At 38.3% G+C, this 24,691-nt stretch overlaps 1 protein-coding gene across 9 annotated transcripts in view; it reads left to right on the top strand.

Annotated features, from left to right (window-relative positions):
• The window catches only part of LOC111872061 (nuclear protein MDM1), a 127,546-nt gene that overhangs the window by 61,352 nt on the left and 41,503 nt on the right, over window positions 1-24,691 (top strand). For 8 of the 9 annotated variants that reach the window (XM_033754499.1, XM_033754503.1, XM_033754500.1 and 5 more), the window contains 8 exons: window positions 7,595-7,832; window positions 11,291-11,411; window positions 11,605-11,788; window positions 14,276-14,406; window positions 15,920-16,046; window positions 18,058-18,148; window positions 19,569-19,691; window positions 22,895-23,026. In XM_033754499.1, the coding sequence (XP_033610390.1) occupies window positions 7,595-7,832; window positions 11,291-11,411; window positions 11,605-11,788; window positions 14,276-14,406; window positions 15,920-16,046; window positions 18,058-18,148; window positions 19,569-19,691; window positions 22,895-23,026 (1,147 nt within the window). The remainder of the gene's footprint in view (window positions 1-7,594; window positions 7,833-11,290; window positions 11,412-11,604; window positions 11,789-14,275; window positions 14,407-15,919; window positions 16,047-18,057; window positions 18,149-19,568; window positions 19,692-22,894; window positions 23,027-24,691) is intronic. The other variant, XM_033754501.1, reaches the window with a different exon arrangement.

Below are 24,691 nucleotides of genomic sequence, written 5' to 3'. Positions count from 1 at the left end.
CCTAAGGACAATTATGACATGGCGAGCGAGTATTTCGTACTTCAATTTTATGGCTTTCCGTCACTCACAAGTTAGTTTGATGTTACGTACATTATTAACATTACAGAATCCACATATTCCTGCCAGTTTTAATATGTATTTTGTAATCAACAAGTGTGTAACACCGGTCAAAGATTGACACTTCTCTGGCCATTATCTCCGTAACCGTTCAACTTTGGACATAGGTGTTTTGGGTTATATCGGCATACTTTAACATAAGGAACACCCTCCCGAAGTTTGGTCGATTCCTCCTGGGACACCCTGTATAAATATATAAACCTAAATTTTGTCGTTATGTACCAACTTGTAGCGTCTCCAGTGCAAGATCAGTGTTTAAACCGCGTACTATGCGACCCGTGCAGCTTCGTACAGCTTTCTGAAACATAACAGTTAAAATATACAAAACTATAATTTTGCATGTGGTTCTGTATGGGTGTGAAACTTGGTCTCTGACATTAAGGGAGGAACATAGACTGAGGGTGTCTGAGAACAGGGTGTTGAGGAGAATATTTGGACCGAAGAGAGATGAAGTGACAGGAGGTTGGAGAAAACTGCATAATGAGGAGCTTCATAACTTGTACTCTTCTCCAAGTATACGATAATTAGAATGATCAAGTCAAGGAGGATGACATGGGCAGGGCATGTAACACGAATTGGGGTGAAGAGGAATGCATGTAGGATATTAGTGGGAAAGCCAGAAAGAAAGAGACCACTAGGAAGACGAAGACCAGATTTTCTGAGAAGCAGTGGGTCTGGAACGGGGTCCACTCAGCCTCGTGAGGATAATTGAGAAGCTGTTTCAAGGAAATGGCGGCTCCGGTCTAGAAACCGAGGTTAACGTCCGTGGGGTGCAGAATTACGAATATCTGCATGAAATTATTACTATAAAAATTGTTCCAGAAAACTAATCAGTCCCAGGTTTCTTATGACTGTAGGAGGTTGTTGTCGAGCATACTCACGTTAACATTTGCCATAGTAAAGGGTAAAAGATGTAAAGTTGTCCCTATGCTTAAGCACTACGCCATGAAGGCGTATGGGGGAGTAGACATGTAGATCTACATTTTCTTAACCTCGTCACTAGCTGGAGGTGATTGGTCAGCTTCACGCCCCGGCCGCTTTACCAATTGTATAGGAGGCTGGGTGAGCCCCAGAGCTGGTTCGGACGACGTAAAGAAGAGAGAATTTTTTACCTTACCAGGACTCGAACTCCAACACCTCGGTCATGCAGCCCCGTTTCCAGTCGCTTACCGACTACGCTAACCCGGCTCCCAAACAATCTCTGGTACTCGTCATTTTATGGGTTGCGATTCTGTGGATGTGTAAGTGTGTGAAAACAGATTTTCAACCGGAAAATTAATTGAATCTGTCAAAAGTGAGATATATTAACTGATAAAATACTCATGACTTTCCATAGATTTTTTTTTCTGGGACGTGCAGTTTTTGTGAATCAAATCCGGGAATTGTGCCAGTTTGCAGAACAGCCATCTCCCTCCTGTTCTATAAAATCAATATAATTCATGACAAAGCCGATGCGAAATACAGAGTAGCACATAAGCAATGCAACTAGTTTCGATATACGCAAATACCAGTGGCGGCTGACACACCTCTAGACCCTCACACACACGCTATGCAGTACTTGAACTACAGGTAGGATTTGTAGTGGGTGCGCCGGGTCCACGGCTCTGCGCTTCACGGCGGCTGGTGCATCGCTTGCCGCGAAGCGCTAAACGAATTTTACCGAAGAATCGTATAAGAGACAAAAGACAAGCAGCAGAGATTAAATTTCTTATGAATGTGGCGGGATACGCATTAAAGAACCAAATTAGAAACGAAGTAAAATATTCAATTTAAGTATTAGAATTAAAAAAAATATACTTCATTTAACTAATCATGTTGAAAGAAATGAACATGAATGCATTCTGAGACAGTTAATAGAGGAACGAGATCCTTTGGACAGCAGAATTTAATGCGGAAAGAACCGCCTGTCTTACAGAGAAACGGAGCAGATCAGAAGGTCGCCATCTTGACGATGATAACGATGATGATGATAGTGGTGGTGGTGTATTTTGACACTTACATCCTAGATAGCAGGCTCGAAATTCTCAGGTTAGCAAGCATTTGTTCCCTGAATTTAATCTGCACTTAATTTTTGAGTGAATTAAAATTTTGATGTTTTACTGTCGTTCCCAAATATGTGAGCTTTTCCACGTTTTCACGAATTTAGTGCTAACGTTTATGTTGTGATTCTGTTGCTCATTTTGGTGACGAGACATGAGCGCATAATGTTACTTGGTTTTCTCGTGTGTTTTCTTCTAATCCAGAGAAGGGTGTTGAACTTTGGTACTTATGTTTTCCGACTGGCTACGGGCTGGACGACCCAGGGGTCTTAGTCCGAGTCAAGAATATTCTCTTCTTCATGTTGTCGAGACCTCCTATCCAATGGGTACCGGGGGTTCATACCCCGGAGGTAAAGCGGCCGGGGCGTAAAGCTGACCACTCACCTCCAACTAGTGCCGAGGTAAAGAAAACTTGGATCTATACATTCACTCCCTCATACGTCTTCCTGGCGTAGTGTTTAATTGGTTAAACGCAGAGACAGCTCTACATTTTTTTTACCTTATTTTTTCAGTCGATAAAGTCATCGGCTTAGAGCAGAAGGAACCGCTGCGTTCCATTCGATTCGAGTCCATTCCCATGTTCTTGGACTTTCCTGAAGGTTCAGATCAAAATAAAATTGAAAGACAGTGGCGATAAATCATCTTGCATCAGATCATTGTGTATGGGAAATTGTCACAGAGATCTTGATTTATGCGATGCTTACTGTACGTTTCGTTTCAACACATTTTAACGAACAAAGCTAGGTTATTGGACATACGGAATGAAATGAGAATTGTACACGGCGCTTCTCCCCAAACTGAGTCACATGTTTTCTGGAAGCCAACTATCTGACGATTTTAGAGAATGTGGAATAAGCAGTTGATCCATCGTATTTTTACTGATCCGTATGTTGAACAATTTGTAATTTTAAAATAAATTGCGTTATCAACCTGAAACTCATTACGAGACGCAAAAGAATGGAATGCTAACAAAAAAAAACTCCCTGGTTTTAATCCGCAAGCGAACTGTACCGAGCGAGCGACCGCCGCTTGTCGACAAAGTTAGTGCCAACTTTAGCGGATAGAGAGTGTCGCGTGTTCAGTGCAACGGATCCCCACAGTTTCGGTTTTCTACACCGGAGCCGCTATTTCCTTGAAATAGCTTCTCAATTATCCTCACGAGGCTGAGTGGACCCCGTTCCATACCCACTACTTCTCAGGAAATCTGATACCGCGGGGAATCGAGCCCGAACCTCTGGATCTGTAGGCAAGAACTCTGACCACTAGACCACAGAGGCGGTCAATGGAATGCTAATTGAGACTTTAAACCAGCGATCCATTCCCAAAAGTTACAAACGATCGGGGCCTGAAGCTAAATATTCATCACCTTTCCAGTTCTCGTTCTGATAATATGAAACGTGTCTCCAAAACCCAGATATGCTTTATGACTTGTAGGTAGGAGTAATTTTGTTTTGAAAGAAAATATAATAAATTTTAGTTCCAAGATAGGTGCGATTTGGTCTATATTATGTATGTCACTAAGTATGCAAGTTAAAACATAATTTTTCCTATTTTTAAATGTGGACGTTAATAGTGAAACAGTGTTATATACGTTTAAGACACAATAGTCATTTTACGAAGAGTATGGCCTTATGGGATATGACGCCGTGTAGTCTCTTGAAAGTTTGCCGACGTTTCGGATTAACGTGCTGCCTCCATCTCAGGCTTCTTCCAGACTAGACGGTGTCACATCCCAGAAGATATTTCGTACAGTAACTATCGCGTAAATCTGAGTTCTCTTTCATAACTTTATCACGCAACAAAACCTTACGTTATCAATTTCTGTGCATGTCTAATCCCCTTATTACCATTTCAAGTAATGCAGGTTTATCATGAAATTTGGTACTACGTCGCGAAGGTTACCCCACATCCGTGCTTCATTCAGAAAGTCACCTAATTCCAACATGGCGGATGAGCGAAATTTTCAGATTACAGCTGCAGAAACAGACACGTCTGATGTAGTTTCCAAATCGATAAATATTTTGGTTCCTCAGTCGTTGTTTGAATGTTTCGTGGGTGGACGACCTGCAGAAAAGGGGGGAAAAGCACGATATATTTGATAATTATATAAACGTTAGCTTTCTGAACTGGATTGAATAAAATAAATTGACTGCAATTAACCACGACACCGCGAGCAGTAGCTGACGACTTTGGAATAGTCTCGTTAGATGGGCCAATGAGTTGTCGGCCGTGACAATGATTGTACTAATCAAGTGCATATATATAAATTTATGAACTCACGAAACATTTAAATCCTAGTAGGTGTAAGCTTTCTGGTATATTATTCTGTCGTTTTAATGTACGTGTACATACGGACTGACAGCCCGTGTCCACAAAATTAGTTCTTCTTCGGGTCTAAAAATCTAAGTTATTGATTACTGATATGGGGTCAACGTCTCTTCACACTCAGCACTCAGACCACTACTAGGGCACTTCAAAAGGGCCGTATCTTCAGTGCTAGAGCCGCAACTTTCTTGATGGAGGCCCTTCTAATATACTGTACATCGACAGTGACAGTGTAGACCGCCTCTGTGGTCTAATGGTCAGAGTTCCTGGCTACAGATCCAGAGTTCCCGGGTTCGATTCCCGGCGCTACAAGATTTTCTGAGAAGTAGTGAGTCTGGAACTCAGCCTCGTGAGGATAATTGAGGAGCTATTTGAAGGAAATGGCGGCTCCGGTCTAGAAAACCGAGATTAACGGCCGTGGGGATCCGTTGCGTTGACCACGTGACACCCTATATCCCCAAATATTGGCATTAACTTCGCGGTCGCTCGGTATAGTTCACTTGCGGACTACAGGCCACGGAGTTTGTAAGAGTGCAGAGTCAAAGATCTCCTTTCTATTCACGGCCAAACCAGGGCGACTGTCCCTTGTCATACAGAACTATCATTGCCCGAAAGGATAACATGTGTCCGTTGACGTGTAGTGTACTTAGTGTAAGTAGTGAATATGTTTTACGAGTACTAATTGCTTTGGGTTAAATTATACAACAATGTCTTTATAATGTCTTTATAAAAAATGCTTAAAGTGGACCTTGAATGATGAATTCCTTAAGAGAAGTCGACGGTTGAACATTTTTGTGTTTCTTTGAGTGGGAAAGTTATGTATATATTGGGTAGTGCCGTTTTGAAAGAAGTACTGTAATGTTGCTAGGCATTCGGTGCACAATGAGAAGCAGAAAATCCGTGCTGACGCACGCGGCTCCGAAAAGGAGACCTGAGTCACAACAAAACGTTATTTGGAAAACAGTTCAGTTTCTCAACACTGCGACCCATTTGCCGTGTTTCTTGCTTCTTTTTTTTTCGCTAAAGAAAACAAAGTGTTTTCCGAAGAATTCCGTCTTCTAGGATGTACCATGTAGATTTTGTGTGATCCGACGTTTCGAAGTAACGTATCTCCTCCATCTTCAAGGAAGAAAAATCCGCGAGCGATGAATCAGCTTGATAGTGGAATATACACATGGCGAATACTGCAATGTGCTCTTAGTCCTCGGTATTTGCAATAGTCGAGTTGGTATTGCTACATGGGAACAGGCTATTATGCTGGTCATCGTCATCAGGACGCTAATGTATTTCGGCGATTGCAGAAACGTCACCGTGACACAGGAATTATAACGCTTACGGCATGCGTGAACGCTTGTCATCCGTGGACTGTGACGTCACCAGCCAACTGAGATGCTGTAAAGAGAGCCGTGCAAACCTCACGTGATATCTAAAACATAAGACTGTCTCAAGTGAGTGGCCGTGCCATAACTCAGGCGGTTAGTCGTCGGCATTCCAACAGCTGCGGCTTGGGTTCGAGCCCAGGTCAGGTCACGTGGGATTTGTGGTGGACAAAGTGACACTGGGGCAGGTTTTCTCCAAGTATTACAGTATCCCCTGCCAGTTTTCATTCCACCGACTGCTCCAAATTCATCATCTGTCATCCAGGGAAGGTACAATGGGCCAGTAGTGGCCGCAGTACCAAGTGGACTCAGTCTCACCCCACCTTAAGAAAACAAACTATCTAAAGCGAGGGTCCTCGAGGTAGTTAAAGATTTATCAGTTGCATCCATACCACTCACTATTCCCGGAGCGCACATGTGCTTCCACGTGATCGTTGTTTAAGGAGGCGCTTCGAACCCCTACTGTAACTGCGAGGCGCCCGTGGTGTGGTTATTCAATGACTTGCACCAAGGGGTCGTGTTTCTTGAAAACTAAACGTCACAGAACAAAATTTTTAACTTGTTTTTAACAAGGAATTACACTGTGGAGAGACTGTCTTTGAATTTAGTTTCAAGTTGTGTATCTTTCTTGTATCTACCACTACTTGGTTTCAAATTCCAAAGAGATCGGGCGAATATATCTATTCTATTAATATTTTCTACATCTTAATAATATAGACAGTGAAGAAAGCAGTCTTCTGGGATTTGGCACCGTGTATATGTGGTGTTAACCGACGTTTCGGAGGAACGTATTGCCTCCATCTTCAGGGTAGAAGAAAAAATATAAGAAATCTGCAAGCGAAGAGACCGTGAGAACCGGTACAGTCTGTGAGAACAGTCTGCCAAATCCCAGAAGACTGCTGTCTTCATAGTCACCGCCGTGAAAGCCTCAAATCTTACAATATAGACAGTATCTGTGAATTGTAAAGGATTGCAGTACAGCTGACCACAATGTACCACTTCTGTCGTCTCCGTGGTTTCTTTCATATTGCAGTTATTCCTCTTCCTCCGTTTGAGAAATTCCTTGTTGCAAATTGTTACGGCGGCATTGCGATGACTAATAATATTTCAAATTCAGAATTATTATAATATTGCGTTGTCATATAACGTCGTTATCTGAACAGATTTGATTTAGTTTGATAGTTTGTATGTTATTTTGCCGATCACAGTGGCCTCGCGGTCTAAGACATGAACTGTGTTCACTCGCTCGAAGGCACCGATCGTGGGTTCGAACCCCACTCAAGGCATGTATATCTGTGTCTGTCTGTGTGTTTGTGCTCATTTATTCTGTGTTTTTGTTGTCCTGTATAAGTAGCTGCCTTGCGAAGTGCTGATCACTCGTCCAAGGAGTCCTACCGTGTGTGCATAAAAATCACGAAACTGAAGAAGAGGACAGGGGGCAACAAAGGGTTGTAGAGCCATTGATGAATGAATGAACGTATGTTATTTTACATGTATCACAAAGAGGCGACATACGGTATCGTACTGCGATCAAGGTGTGGCTCTGTTTTTGGAGAAGATCAATACCACTTCCTCCCCAATCCTTAACGATTTACGTGGGTAGTTTTGATTAACTCCATGGTCTTCAGCTACCGGGTTCACTATATCTAAGAATTTGTCAGGATTCGTTTTCTTAATTCTGAATCTAATATCTGGTGGGAAGACCAACAATAGCATCCATGTGTGTATGTGCAGATGATCGCCAGTTACCCCCCACCTGCCCCCGCCGGCCCGCTTAGCAATGCTATAGCCCGGATCAGCACCGAGTATCGCCTTCAGTTCGCATGGCCACGTGCCGGGAGAGGACTCAGCACCCAAGACGCCAAGATCACTACCGGGAGCGTTCTGCCCCGCAAGTCCCTCTCCATGGGAGCCATTCAACCCGTCCCTGTCCACAAGAAGCGCGGTGCTGATTTCGAAAAGAACGATGAAGGTTAGTCCATCCTATAGTCGATCATATCGAACATGTACTTGCTTATAATTTGTTGTGTCAGTACAGATCGGTGTGTATGTATGTACAATTCTATCCCCAGAAATTAAATATGATATCTAAACCTTGGTACATACTACAGTACAGGTAAAAGTACGGTAAAGCTATCCCTGTAACAGATCGTAGAGGCCCATAGGGCTCACAGATGGCGGTAAGGTTGTCAGCCCCAGGAAGATTCCTGGTACTCATTTCTGTTAGAAGCTAAGTCGACCCGAGGGCCATAGTGCAGCAGGAAGGATAAGTAAACTGAAAAAAATATCCACCGCATCGGGACTCGAACCCGTAACCTTCCGGCTTGTAGCATAGTGCCTCAACCAACTACGTTACCGTGTGCCAAGAAGACTGAAATATCTCATAGAAGACGTGGGAACGGAAATTTCTTGTTACTTCAGAAAAGTTGGATCAACCTCATTGTTGCTGAATCTGTCCAAAATCTATACTATGAATACTTGGTACCTCCTCCGATAATGATGATTATCAAGGCCCGGATTTTGATGACATGTCATCTTTTTTTCTTTGTATCCTATGCGATGCTCTTAATCTCGGATATGAGCTGCTGGTTACAGAAATGTAAATTTTATAGGCAATTTTTTGTCATTTTTTGACATTTTTAGGTTTAAGGTCATTTTTTCATTTTGGGGGTAATTTTTTGGTAAATTTTTGGACTTTTATAGGTATTTCTTGACATTTTTGGCCATCTTAGGGAATTTTTCTTCATATGTTTTCTGAAATGTGAATAACATGGAAGCGAAGAGTTCTTTCTCTTTCTCCTTTAGGTCATTTTCTGGATTTTTTCGGTCATTTTATAGGCCATTTTTTAAATATTTTCAGGCCATCAAAATCCGGGCCCTGATGATTATTCCTGTCTTCACAATAACTTGCATATGAACCGGAATTCGGCTTCGTGTCTTAACAGCATCGTGGAAGTAAATTAAAAAGATATACTAGTATCATGGGGCTGTTACGGAGATGGGATAGCTCAGTCGATATAACAACGGGCTATGGACTGGCCAGCCAATTAATATGGGTTCATATAGGCAAGAAATTTTTCTCTTCCCTGCCCACCCAGCACATCCAGTGGCCACCAGGTTCTCTTTCCTCTGGAAGTAAATCAGCAGGGCTGTGAAACTGGCCACTTAATTAATTAAGCACAAGGAAGACTGTGTCTACTGATTTTTCCAGCTGTTATTTGTAGATTAATTATAATTGAAAGTCTAACCTAGTGCCTGGTGTTACAAAATTATTCAGTATAGATAAAAATTAATGTTACTGTATGTGTGTGTGCTTGTGTTTTCCTGTAATTCTCATAATCTGCAAGCAGACACCTGGTTTGTGTTATGAAGCCATTCCCAGACTGTAAGAACATGAACTTTGTTCTCACTCACTGATCACATACGAAGTGATAGTCTTTTGTTCTTTCTTCGCCAATATGAATAACGTTGACCTGCTTAGTTTGCAGATATTTTCCATTGTTTTTCATAATTATCTGCATTGGGTCAAATAGGAGCATCATATGAATGAGAAACATAAGCCAGACATGTAATGAGAATAATATTGCCATGCATATGAGTGACTGTACACGGGACTTGGATTAGAAATTGGATTTATTGAAAACTTACAGATCATAACAACAAGTAACTATAGTGCTAATGCTAATTCACACACTCTGAAGTTCACTACAGCATGCACTAAGTCTTCTCAGTCTGCTGTGTCTTCACCAGTCGTTTCCTGGTAGTGGCTTCAGCTACAGATGTTCCCCTTACTCTGGGTTTCGAAACTATCCCTGTGTCTCAGCTACCAGCTTCTAACAACAATGGCTCACAAGGACTGAACCCCAAAAATCCTTTAACTCACTCACCAACCAAATCACTCCAGTCCATTCAGTGAACTCAACTCAGCCTGTCAACTGATATAGCCTTGGAATGGAACCAACAGAAAACACCATTTTTCTGTTGATGTCGGTGGCATGGTACCACGTGTTCCACTGCAGCAGCACTGTCAGTCTGGTGCTGGACCGTGTGGCAACACCACTTCCCGCAGCTTCCCCATTGTTACGTGACGTCACTGAGGATGTGACGTGTTCCTCTGTTGCATGTGTAATCATACTTACACTGATAAGTTGTTTACTGTGCCATAAACTTGTAACGGTTCTCTACATACTACAATGTTGTCTAGTAGATGTCATGGTGTTCCTATAACTGACCTAGTATACAGTTACTTATCTCACTTAATAAAGATAAAATTTACCAAAGTCAAAGGAAAACCTAATGACAGAGGTGCACTGTGAAATCAAAAGACACCAAAATCTATAGGAACCAGAACTGTATTTTATATTTTCACCACTACTACATCAAGCAACTGATAGTTCTGTCTGTTTTTGTTGTGTGTGTGCATCGCTTAGAAATTTTGCTTTCATAGTATTTCTGAGCAAAATTTGTTCTTGTGTGGGGACAGTGACATCACTTGAGTATCATGAACACCTTAAGAGAAATGAGTGGGCTACTGCCTGACAGTTCACATGCTGAGAAATGTATAGAAAGCAAACTGTGTACTTTGCACTAAGTTGGAAATTTTAAGCAGAGTGAGAGAAAGGTCTTTGTTCTCATATTTCTATCAGAATAAACTCTTGAATATAGTAAACACATAAGTTAGCCCCTACACAACTTGGAACCTTGTAACATTAATGTGTTAGGTCTTACACTTCAGTGTTTTGTTTTGGAACCTTATGTTACTTTCAGATGTGTGTGTGTGTTTGTGATGTACCCTGTGTTAATAGTTTGACAAAAGAAGATGAAGAAATGAAGTTCTATTTAACTGAATTGTAAATTTGTGTTCAGTGATTATGACTACGGTTTACACGGTTAGAAAAATGAGGCAGAAGCCCAGGGACCAATAAAAATCACAACATACCACAGTAAAAATTGCAATTATTAATAAAGCAGTATGCAATTACAGGATTATGTCTTGATATACAATTTGAACCAAGGTTAAGATAACTACAGAGTCTGCTGAAAAATAGCCGGTGCTATGATAGTATAAAGATGTAATTTTATTCATTTCAGCAGTCTTGTTAAGGAATAGGGTTGATGGCAACATAAAGAACTCATAAGACATGCAAAAGTTCAGATTTAGATCAATATGTGATTATATTAGCACACAAAATTGTTCTACCTATAAGTTCCGGTTACACGTCCTTGTAGAAAAAATAGGCTGTACAGGTACGTAGGGATGAACTGTGAAAGATGGAAAACGTTCTTATAAAAACACTTTCATCCTTATAAAATTAATTGCATTTAGCAGGTTGTAGTTTCTGATTAGAATTTATTTTGGAAAGAAGCAATTTTCTATCCCCTGCCGGATATATGTTTTATATCATACCAGCCACAATTTCATTGATTTAGGGGCTTCTGAGTTGGAGCCCCTTGTTGGACCAGAGGTGGTGGATACAACACTGGAGGAATTACAAGGAGAAGAGAAGATTCAGCATGAAATTTTGAGCAAAGAGGAAAAACCCCGGCGCAGGTAAGAAATATATTTATCCAAAAACTCATGATAATGATGGGTGTCTCATATGCTGTGTAATCAAAAACTTGTATACTCCATACCTGAAAATATGTCAGTTTTGAACTTGAGGAAATGACATGGTACAGCATTTGCTTGGTCTTAAAATAAATAAAGAAGTTAAAAAGCAATCTTTTCTACTTCAATACTGCAGGAAGGAAATTAAGACAGAATACAAGAAAAAGTTCCGCCCATTCTCACAGTATGATTATGTAGAAGGGAAGTTCCTGAAGAAGGCTGATGCAGTTCACTTACCTGATGCAATGCCTGAGCTACCGCAAAGTGATTCGTGGTATCGAGAGGTTTTAGAGTTACGTAAAAAGGCTGGTGAATATAAGGTAAGTTGCTTACCGTTAACCAGTGACTAAATAATCAGTCTGTTACTTCTTCCAGATAACAAAAATCTGACAGTTGATGTAACATGGATCATACAGATTATCATAAAATATTTATCTCTATTAACCTTGACATGTAATACAAACAGAATTGTCATGGCTGTTAAGTAATTAAGGTGATTCCAGTTGGCCTATATTCAAGTGTAGTGTTTTCTCTGTGCTAATAAACTGTAACTACTCATTTTTTAAGAAGCTTTTTTGTTTGTGTGGTATTTTATTGGCTATGCTATATATCATCGAATAGTAGCATGACAGGTGGGTGATAAAGTAGTCATGGCCTAATTGAGGTACTACCCTGGAATTTGCCAGACAGGACTGAGAGAAACCATTGAAAACCTCAGTCAGGATAGCCAGTGTCTTAGCCATGATTAAGACTGAACAACTCAATTTGGGCCTAGATACGTACCACTATGACAATCTGTTCAGTAGTATATTTTTGAGTTGCAAATTTCTTAATGCTGCTGTAGAGTAACGCAGCCTAAATATTGTTTAACTGAGTATCAGATTGGGAGGAATATGGGCAGCCATCTTGTCACTTGTATACCAGGACAGTACCTCAGAACAAGTCTCTCAGTCTGTTGGGCTGCTCATCGATCAGTCTGTCTGCCATGTCTTTCTCTGTCTATCTACCTATCTGTCTGTCTATCCTACTGATCCAGCCACCTGCCCACCCATCTACCCACCTAATTTGTGTAATCTAGGCTATCTGTCTAATTAATTTACCTAATCAAGCTGATCTATCTACTCCATTCAATCTATCTGTCCATCTAATCATTGTAGCTGCCTAATATGTGAAATTTGTCTGTGTAATCGATCTACCTAGTTTCGGTCTATGCCAAGTTCTGTCCTAGTTATGTACAGTTTCGCCAAATATGTTCTGAAAATGTCAGTAATATTTTGTATATAATCGGATGTGTCCCATGTAATTTGTCATTGTTACATGGAACAAATAAAAATTGTTTCTGATTTCTGGACCTTTTGTATGTCTACCACTTGTGTTCTGAAATCTGAGATATGGTGATTTTTTGCTATGTACTCCTCTACTTAACTGTGTAGAGTATATCTGTGAATTGTCAAGGAATGTATTAGAACCTGACACAATAAGGCACTTGTGCCATTCCATCACTGTTCAGTTTTTGTGGAATTGAATAGAAAATCATCCACTTGGAGTTCATAACATACATCATATTTTTCAGTTCGTGTCCTCAGCAATAACTTACATGGCAGATGTGCAAATGTCAGAGGTGCAGACATCATAATATTTGCAAAATTGTAAAGACATTATTTGTTCTCCTTTTCTTTCTCTATAATTCTATATATATTGTGGGTAAGGTATGAGGTTAAGTTGCCCCTGTGACTAATTACCATTCATTGAAGGCAAAACAAAGGCTCTCATTTCTTAATCTGGGTAACACACAGAGATAAGTGGTCAGCTTAAAAATAAAAAAAACCCCATTACCCATTAAAGGCTGACTGGACACCAGGGGCTGTTGGAATGTGATGGCAAAGAAAAAATGCATTTGCCTTATACAGTAAATATCGTGAAAACAGATCCACATGGTTCAAAATTAGTAGAACTCATATTTAGTATATAATACCATGTAGGATAGTGTTTGCTTGCAAAATTAAGCCTAAAATTCAATCATGATGTTACAAAATATTATTAGGGTCTTGTGAAGCTAGCCACTGACTTCCATCTAGTACTTAGGTGAAGAACGGTAGAGATGTACCACCACTCCCCCATATGTCTTCATGGCATGGTGCTTAATTAGTTAATTAATTAATTAAGCATGGGGAAAACTTTACCATGCTTTACCTTACTTATCTGAGAGTGGAAGGAGTGAGCAAAGAGTTTGATAATAACCATGCTGCATCAGAATACATGGATTGGTAGATGGACTTGCAGCATTTAATGAAACTATATTGACAAGGGCTGTGTGTATGATATTAGTGAAAAATGTTTCCCGCCCAAGTAGTTTCCAATGCCTCCGGTAGATGGGGAAGTTATCGGGTACCACTGCCAGTAGAGGGCCGACCTCCCTGGCAGAAAGGGGAGATAGCAGTCACCAATATCGGTAGGGTATGGCAACAGTAGAAATTAAAGGGGGACGTACAATAGACTATTAGTCGTGGTGCATGGGGAAACCCACCCCCTCTATACTGAATAACTGAATGATATTAGTGACAAAAGAAAGTAAAATAATCTAAATAAAAATTGGAATATCCTTCACAGCACTTGTATTACAGTTTTATCTAATGAAAACATGTCAGACTAGAAAGTCTATTTGGCGCCTCAAAAAGACACACTTGAACCCAGAAGTATGTTTGTATGTATATGTGTAATTTTTATTGATGTGTAATTGTAAGTAACTCTATAGACTCTTATATAGCAGTGTGTGAAATCCAGTCTAACATAACCATCGATTGTAGCATCGAGGCTGGGGGACAGAGCTAGTACCACAGCACATTGCTGACCTCTACAACAAGCAGATGGCACTCTGGGAACAAGTATCTCGTCGCAGCTCCCTCTCAGCTCTTTCTCTGGCTTCCACAGCACCCAGGTAAGGTCTTTTGCGTTGATTTGAGATAATATCAGTTGTATTGACTGACATGTAACTTTTTAGACAAACCCTTCTGCTGCAGGCCAAAGGAAATGACAGAATTGTAAATGTAATTATTAATTGGTAAGGAATGGATGTGCTGCAGTCCTTGCTATATGCAATACTATCCCAAACTTGGAATAATGGAAGAAAATGATGTGAAATGCTATTCAGGGTAACTTATTTCTCAATCCAATATGAATGTGAGAGAAGTCGCCAGAAATATAAGAAATATTACATTAGAAGGAACCATCTTCATTATACCCTAATTAATTAACGGTATTCCATCATTTAATATTCCTAACAATCACATAAAAGGATACATTTATGTGTATTTCTGTATTTCCATTTCACACAGACTGGATGTTCACAAAATAAGTGTTGACTCTCCTCGACTAGCTGTACTGTATCATGCATGTAGTAAGGGCGGTTTTCTGTTTTGGTACACACATTGGCAAGATGCATGCTGCCACTTGTCCAGAGTTGAGTGTCTGCTGGTGCATTGTAATGTTTTGACCTGGTCCGGGGACAGGGGCTAGCTCAATCTATTGGACCCAATTGGGTAGGTTTTACCTGAGGACGAGAATAGAATCCAGTCTCCAAAATGTTATGATTTCAAAAAGAAACAAGACGGGTTTTAGAAAATAAACAAGACGATGGATGATGTCCAAAAACATAATATATTGCAGAAAGCAGTCTTCTGGGATTTTGCACCGTGTATATGTGGTGTTAGCCGACGTTTCGGAGGAACACAGCTATGTGCTACAGCTACACATAGCTGTGTATATTTCCACAGTTTGCTTTTACCGGTTCTCACGGTCTCTCTGCTTGCAGATTTCTTGTATATTTTTTCTTCTACCCTGAAGATGGAGGCGATACGTTCCTCCGAAACGTCGGTTAACACCACATATACACGGTGCCAAATCCCAGAAGACTGCTTTCTTCATAGTCACAGCCGTGAAAGCCTCAAATCTTACACATAATATATTGTAGCAATATACCATCATCACAAACTTTTAGATCTTATTTACCACATTCATGGTGTATTTTATGATGCTCTCAGTTGTGGTACATTAAATTATTCACATAATGGTAAAGGTAAAGAAAAGATAAATTTTCCCTGTCTTTAATTAATTAAGCACTATGCCATGAAGACATATGGGGAGTAGAGATATAGCTCTGCCATTTTTGAACTCAGCAATAGATGTTGGTGAGTGGCCAGCTTCACGCCTCGGTTGCTTTACCACCAGGGAAATTGTCCCTGGTAACCATTGGATAGGAGGCTAGGTGGGCCCCAGAGCCGGTCTGGACAGTGTGTAGAAGAGAAAAATCTTGCAAAAGAAAACCACAGTTGCACTGAATTAGATATAGTTCCTGAATTGTGAGATAGCTTATTTTATTCAGTTAATGAAGCAGGCTACAAAGCAGTATAATTGTTCAAGAAACTTGTTGTGAAAAATGTTTACATTTCCAGGTCAATCTCAAAAGAAGAGAAAGAGAAAGAAAACAATAAAAAGAGTTCTCCTACTAAACCTATGTCAAGTCGCCCAATGAGGCCTTCCACAGCCCCAGATAAATTTCAGGAAAATGACAAGAGAAAGGTAGGATCTTCATCAGTGTTCAAGAATGTGAGAGTAAGAACACATTACACAATCATTCATTGAGTTCAGTAAGCCTTATTGAAACGTGATGTTTGTGATGATCATGGAGAATTTCTGAAAAAGCTGTGTTACATATATCTAACAAAAATGGAAGATCCAGTAGAACAATATTTAAAAAAAGAAATGGTATGAAACTCAGTCACATAAAAATGGGCCAAGTTACATAATATGAAAGCTGGTACATTTGTTTAAAGAAAGCTCTCAAAGACACAAAGACAATTGTCCTCTCATTTCATCCACCTGTAATGTTCTGTCTTTGGAGAAACAATTTAATAACCATACCATTATTAGACAAGAATTATTTATATAAATTGTGTAATGCTGCTGCAGTAACTTTGTAGCATGCATATGAGCCATGCCTGTATGATTGCAGAGGCTGTTCTAGTTACCTTTTGACTGACCTTTCATGTTTTCATCTTATATTGAATTAAAGTTAAAAGCAAGGTAAATATATGTAATGAAAGAAAAGTATTATGTAAATAATGAATTGTAACAGTACATCCTTGGATCAGCATAATAAATGACATGCTATTTTACATTTAATAAAGTAGCATGTCTATTACAACAGCTTTGTTACTTTATGTCACACTTTAAAAATGTGGAATTTCATGAAAACTAATTGAAAGATTCTTTTGCTTGTATCACTATACAAAACAAGTGAATTAACATCACAAACATTCTTTGTGTGACATGGTGGTTGCTGCAGTTCATTACTGTTAGTTGTTAACAACATCTCCTTATTAATGTTACTGATTTCTGTATGGCAGTATATTTGTGCCTTGTATAAGACATGTAACATTTGCTCCAATATTGGTACTCTTGAGAGATGGTGATGGTGGCCAGTGTTATTTAAAATTCTTTAAATATTGTGTAATTACATGCAATAAATTTTTTGCTTGTGACCAACTGACTTTTTCTAGTGAAACTGTTTCTATTTCAGCAAAATAACTCCATCTTTCAAATACATGACTTATGCATGCTAATAAAGGATACCATTTATTTAAAGGCTGAAATTATCACAGTTGCAAGTGCATTTATGCTTTACGACTGCTTTCAGCTTAGTTTATTAATAATGAAAATAGTGTGTATTGTACTAGTAAGTTAGTGATTACAGATCACATCAACAGCACTCAGAACTACTGAATGGATTTAATAATAATGTCAAATATGTGTTGTACAAATAACAACACATTTAAGAATTGTACCAAATTTTTCTTAGTTTTGGGCACCATTTTGTACATGGAGTCTTTGTTGCATTTCTGATGCCATACTACAGATTATTCAGTCTAGTTAAAATAAGCAAAAGCAAATTGTGTGTATATGTGAAGCATTAGTACAGCATGCCATAACTTTTCATGCATGCCATTAGTAAGTAGTGTTGTTTATAGCAGTCTGTACTTGTGTATGCTTCTCTTTTTACTTAGTTAATTTCAGATGTGTTCATCCACATATACAGCAGGGTGCAAGAGATGTGCAGAACCTGTCTTTATTATCTGAAACAAATGCTGATAATATTCATTTAGAAATATTGTGTATGAGAAGGAGATTTTATTCAGTCTTTTCTAAAATGTGTGTGCGCGCGCACATGTTTGCATATTACATTTTGATATAGATATTAAAAATGATTTTTCATTGTTGAATGAATGTATAAGGGGTGGGCCTTCTTGGCCCTTGCATCGTGACATACAGTGATCTATTGTGTCTCTTTTTCAATGTTATTATGATTGATTATCCTTTTATTATATTCTTAGAAGCTACTTTAATATGGCAGCATATTAGTTTCTAATTTAAAAAAAAAAAACAATTTTTTTAATGAAATATGCATGCATAATATTTCCATCATATATATTCACATTATTGCCTCTCACCTCCACTGAAGTTATATTTCTCTAAAGTATGTCTAGGTATTTGATAATCATAGTTTAGAATTGAATTTTGTTGTGTTTTACAGGCTGAGAAGGGAGAAATAACGAAGAAAGAAATTCCACGTTCAAGAAAAGATTACCTGATACGACACCATCTGGAACGCACTACTGGTGCAGGTAATATATGTGTTTAGTTTGGTGAAACATTGTTATTCTTTGAGTTCATATTTTTAATTAATATCAGTATGGGAGCGATTTTTCATTCACAGGTCCTGAAATTACATTACCATACTTAAAAAAGGTTTCTTGTTTGTATAATTAGTCAGGTCTTCCAAAATGGAGAAGAAAAAATCAGTGCAAAGACATCGCGCATACTTTCTCATGTGTGACTGACTATATTTCCTCGGAAACAAAAGGGACTACCGCTTGGTAGGCCGCTCTTGGTTACTGATGAAATCTAGCCAACTGGTAAAGCTGGTTTTGACAGAACTGTTTTGATGTGTTTGACTTTTGTTGTGCGTACCGTTATTTTCCTGAAGGTACCACCTATACACTTTTATTTAGGTAGATAATCACCATAAAGGACTGAAATCTAATCATAATCAGTGTAGCTGTTTTAAAGAAAACTGCCATTCTGTCTTATGGGTCCCATCTGAAAGGTCCCTGTTTTTGTTTGTATTCACTGGGCACTGACCTATGAAATGAAAATGTGTAAATTCCAAATATTATTAAAATCATTTCAACCCTTCAGACACTAGTGAGGTGCACATCTATTTATTCAGACATACAGATGGCATTCCATACACCACTTATTCATATTCAAGAGAAGAGAAAACATGTAAATCCATCAAAATTTCGAAGTCTATACCTTTTTTTGCTATTACAATACTCTTTCATATGAACTTTATGCATGAGAAAGGAAAAATTGAATGGAGATATGTGATTTTTAATAATGGAAATGTTAGTGGTTGAATGAAGTGAAATTCTCATGCAGTTTTACTGCATGCTTTACTCTGTATAATGAAACATAAATGATCTTCCAGTAAACCTTCATGATTAAGAACATATACCCTCTTAAGCCTTACCCATACATCAGATTGTGTGTGATCTGCTACCAGAATTGAGACTTGCTGAACAGAAAGGAAGCTTGAAATAAGAACATGTGAAATCAGTAACTTTCCATAATAAAAGTGTTTCTTCTGACTTGTTTGTGCTTTGAGCTTCTTTAACAGGTTTTCTTCCTCTTTTTAAATTACAGTAATAATTAAAAGCAAGACCATGTTTAGTTTGGGTTTTTGGCCTCATGATCCTATCTACAATGGCTGGCATAACATGAGAAACATGTCTACATGAAAATTTTGAATGAAAGTGCTCTATTGTGGTAGAATATATGAAAAGCATAAGAATAACTGGTTTTACATACATATAATAGCATTGAATTTTCTTGTATGTATGTTAAAATTAAGTACCTTACATTTACTTAAAATTGTGAGTTTAGCTTCATTTCTGTGGACAGTCCTGGTCATAGGTTCTGATTATAAAACTTTGGACACAGAAATGCTTAGGAAGATTGAGAATACCAATAATTTTGTGACAGTTGATGGAGCTTTGTTGCCCTCTCCAACTCGAGAGAAACTCGAGCCAGTTATACCTCGCCAGAAGGAAGAAGATCTTCCTAAGAGTCCCCAAAAAGCCAGCCCTAAAAGTAGCCCCAGATCAGGTAATAATGAACAGTTACTTAAACAGTGAATATCAGTCTCTCATTAGTCGAAGAAGAACTGTAGCGCATGCCATATAGATAGTGCTCTATTGTGTAGCCAGCATATGTGCTTGCTCCAGTAGAATTCTAGAAATTGAATTTTGCTTGCAAAGTAGGTGTCAGAAGGTTGTGCATTGAAGGTAAATTTGAATAAGAAAGAAATGTGCATCTTTCAAAGACATTATTTAAAGCGATTTTCCTATGGAAGTAGTGTTACTATGAAACAGTGCAATTTTTGTCATAAAATTTTTCTGGGCTTTCTTCACATTATTTTAAATTGCTTATTTGTGGCGTCTTAAGATCCTCCTATGGCCGCGCCATAGCTCAAGCGGTTAGTCGTTGGCTTCCCTCCGCGGTGGCCCGGGTTCGATCCCAGGTCTGGTGAAGTGGGATTTGTGGTGGACAAAGTGGCGCTGGGGCGGGTTTTCTCCAAGTACTTAGGTTTCCCCTGCCAATCTTCAGTCCACCAAATTCTTCATCATGATAATCACCCGGGGCAGGTACAATAGGCCTGTCAGTGGTCTCCGTGTCGAGTGGACCCAGTTGGACTCCACCCCCCACTAAGCGAAAGATCCTGCCATGATGTGTGATGTAACTGTACATCACGAATGGAGATAATGAGTTAACCGTATTTTTAAAATGTCTTCTAGGTTGTCAGGCCTTGAGCCAAGTCTTCTTTAAACTGTAAGAAGTTTTTCCAGGTATTCATGTTTTCAATCAACATTTGTGACATTTGATATATTTCCAGTTCATTCTATCACTGTCTTCTTTTTCCTGAAACAGTTTTGTCCCTTGTCATTTTCATTTCTGACATACTTTTTAGGAACTTATGTTGAGAATTTCCCATGAATTTCAACATATTCTCCTTTTTCAGTGTTTTCAGTTCTTGAAACTAACTAATCACCCGCTACCGAGCAGAGAACTTCATTCCAACTTGATGTGCCTTAAAAATAGGCTCGTTACATGCTTGTATATTGTTATAAATGATATCCAAAAAATATCTTTGGTAATTCACAGTTATATTTTTCAAAACCAAATAACATAATTGAATGAAACAAAAACTGAAATGATGACATATACTTAGAATTTGCATTGATAAGATTCCACATGTGCATCTCTTGTGACATGTAGATGGCATTAACCTGATCCCAAACACAATACATTTCTGTACTATGGTTTTATTACTTGACATATGCTTGTTTTTTGCATGTTTAGCCGCTCAAGAATCAGCTGTAGATTTCCAGGACTGAAATGCTTTGGGTTTTCTTTTTCTTTTTTGATAATGTAACCCACATATAGGGTAATTAAGTCATATAGACTTTTAGAGATTTTTACACATGTAACTGATGTATCACATTAGAAATGAATTGAAATAATTAATCACTATCTCTTACAGCAAAGCATTAAAGCACTGTTATCTGTTCAGTATTATTTCTTCACATAGATTATTCAAACATAAGTATCATGTGATTAGACATGTGAGTTAACAAGAAGAAATGCTCTTGCAGTTGTATTGAGTGATATAATTTTTAAATACATTGAAAAATGGTCATTTGACATGATGCAGAGCCAGTTGTGCTACTTTTTCATATAACTGATATAACGTATCAGTTGCTGAATTGGTTATGGAACAGGCTTATTCAGTGTCAGTTGATGCGATATCTGGTCAGGAGGCCCCAGATTCAAATCTTGGGTGTGAGACCAGTTAACCTGGCTGAGTGATGTTCTTCATGTCTTCTGCGTAAGTACTGACCTGGGATCAACCGCAGTCTTTGCATTCACACAGTGTGGGCGAGAGAGAGCATGTACTGTAGCAGAGTTGTGTGAATGGAAAGGTACAGTAGAATATGTGGCAATTTGAGTCTTATTGAGGAATTCAGAATTGGTATAACCACATTTATTTAAAAGAATCCAGTGCCTTTATATAGGTCATCATGGTGGGCATTAAAAATTCAGACTAAAACTGTACCACTGTATTCTTGCAAACATGTTGCAAATGGCTATGTGAGATTCAAGACTCTCTCAGTATTGATTATAAATTTTACTGTCTCCTGGGTGTGAGGCCTTGTAGTCTGATATATTTATCAACAATCTGGGATATTATGTGTCCATCTTCAGATTAGAAAATTATACCCTGAAGGTCTTCCAAAATTCTGGTAAATATCTATCAAATTACATGTCATCTAATTCATTCATTCATTTATTGTATATTCCATAAATCCATATACATAGATATAGAACCAGTCACATAGTTAATATAGTACAATACAAATATAAATATATATGTACAGTTTATAATCATTAAAATAGATCAAAAAACATGTGTTAANCCCCCCATTGAAAATAATATTACTGAGACACCATGTATTTGACTACCGTGTTTTTATCATGGTCAAATATATGGTTTCTCAATAAGGTTACTTTCTGTGCTTCATTGAGAGCCAGGCTATTTTCATATTTAATGTATGAAATACCAGTATTTCTGTCAAAATAAGGATATTGTGTTCTTGTGAATTGTCAAAATTCATAATACCTCTTTGTGATTTCACGTCTGTACAGTTGTTGAGTGGCATCTGCACTTCTCACAGAAGGCAGATTGTGTGTGAGTATTTGTCCTTTCTTGAGATATGACTCTGCTGGTGGTGTGGTAGGTGTACAAATGATGTATATTTTTTAGTTACTTAAGACAATTTTACAATTTTTTCATTCTCAAGTACCATTCCATAATATCTTTTTCTGGTAGGCACACTCTTTCAAGGTACCTCATTCCAGAATCTGATCCTTTATTTAGTTCATAAATATCTTCTCCAGCAAGCCATTTGACTATACATGTATTTATGCTTGATTTCAGTGTTTATAAACTCAGTATTCCAACTCATAAATTGCAGCATCTGTGCTTTTCATCCCCAGAGTTATGCATGTGTTTCAGATCATGCCATTCAACATTCTTTCCGTGATTCTTGCGTGCCCAGTCTCATTGCAATGCACTCAGCATTTCCTTTCACTACTAGGAACCATAAATTATTCAGTACTGCATTTCAGATAGTGGTTTCTGTTTTCTTTGGAAGGAACAGTCAAGCTGTTTGGCACCATGATGGTAGGTTTCACAATTAATGGAATCTTCAGCAGTTCACATATATGACAGGTATGTATCAATGTTGCAGCTCGTTCACAGTCAGTGGGTCTTACTGGTGATAATCGTTCCCCAAAACGTCAACCCAGAACTCCATTAGCAACAACTACCCAACCAAACAAGATGAATGGACCTGTGCAAACTGAACGCCGCCCTCGTCCCAGTAAGTAGTTATAAGAAGTGTGTTGTCTAAGAAGCATACACCATGAGCATTCGCTTAAATTGGAATTTGATCAAACAGAAAATTGGCGGTTGATGTTGTACTATGATTAAAAGAAAATATATTTAAATTTATGATCACTCCTGGTGTATTTACATTAAATATAAATTAATTGAATTTGGAGGTGTACTACCTGTAAGATAGTTCTTTGAATCGAGGTTTAAAGTAATAATTTGAAGAAAAAGAAATCACACAACTAAAATCGTACACAGTATGAATATGTTATTAAGAATAATTTTAAAGAACTGCTCAGTTGCACAATTGTTCTAATTATGGGTGAGATGTATGTACTTGCTAGTTTCACATTTAAAGTATTAGTTTTAAGTTACTATGAAAACAGTCATTTTATATTTGACCAATGAGTAAATGAATGCCAGTTTTGTTAAAAAGGTGGTGTGACAGAATAGATCTTTTTAAATTATTCTTGATACTAATTGTCAAAAGAACTTCATTGTGGTTTATGAGATGGATATGTTCAAGATAATTTGTTGAGTCTTACAAGTATCATCATTCTATGCTCTGGAAACATGCCTGATACCAAAATGTAGGATTCCTAACATTAACTTTGTTGAATTTGCCTCTGGTGTATATAATGTTAAATATTTTGATTCACCACTCCAATTCCTAACCTTGTCCCTCAGAATACTTTGAGGTGTAATGTATGACAGATGATGGTAGGTAGAAGAAAATCAAGCTCTAATTTATTTCAAGTGGAGCAATATTGTCCCAGATGTTCAAGATTGTTAAGGACCAATAATTTTACAGACTCTAGAATTTATGTTTATACATATTTAACGGAACTACAACACTGCTGAATACTCAGTGTGCTAGAAAAATCATAATCATCATTTTCACTGAGTTCCTTCCCTTCATTATGAGACTTTTATTAAATGCAACTTTGCCTCCAGAGAAGCATTTAAAGAATACTGTTTTATTCTGGGAGTTTGTAATGAAAGATCTGAAGCTTCTAACTGTACCTGTCTAAAGTTTCAAATGTTAGGTATTGCATCAGTGGCCAACATCATAAAACAAAATGGTAAGGTAAGGTAAAGTTAGTATGGTTACAGATGATTTTATGTGTGTTTTGCCAACTAGACTGCATTCTGAAAATTGCTGGAGCAGTTTTTCTGTGAACTGAGTAATAATTAAATTAACAGGAGCCTTGATTCAAGCTGTTTTCTTGCACTAAGAATTTTAAATTATCTACCATTTTATATTTAAATTGAAATATTTGTTATTTGGATAAATACACTTGTTATCAAGAACTGATTGAGTGTATTATCAGCCATTTTTCTCCATGATGGTGGATGTTGCTTATATTTGTCTTATGCATATGCTGTAAACTCAAACATACTTTCTCACTCAGGATTCTGGGTTCTTGGACTTTGTGCATCATTCAGTTTTGTAAGAAACACAACATTTTTTAAACTGGATCTGTTTTCATCCTCAGGAGAGGGGGTGAGGGACACCTACTCTCTATGGTCTGTTAGAAACCTCAAACACTAAACCAGTGAATGAGATACTCTCTTTCTAATGGACCCCACAGAGTAGGTGTGCCACACCCTCTCACTTGAGGACAGAAACAGATCCAGTTTTCAAAGCATTGTA

Source organism: Cryptotermes secundus, unplaced genomic scaffold, assembly GCF_002891405.2.
Source record: "Cryptotermes secundus unplaced genomic scaffold, Csec_1.0 scaffold162, whole genome shotgun sequence".
Classification (NCBI taxonomy): domain Eukaryota; kingdom Metazoa; phylum Arthropoda; class Insecta; order Blattodea; family Kalotermitidae; genus Cryptotermes; species Cryptotermes secundus.
Note: the sequence above shows the minus strand (reverse complement) of the source record. Positions and strands in the feature narration are given on the sequence as shown.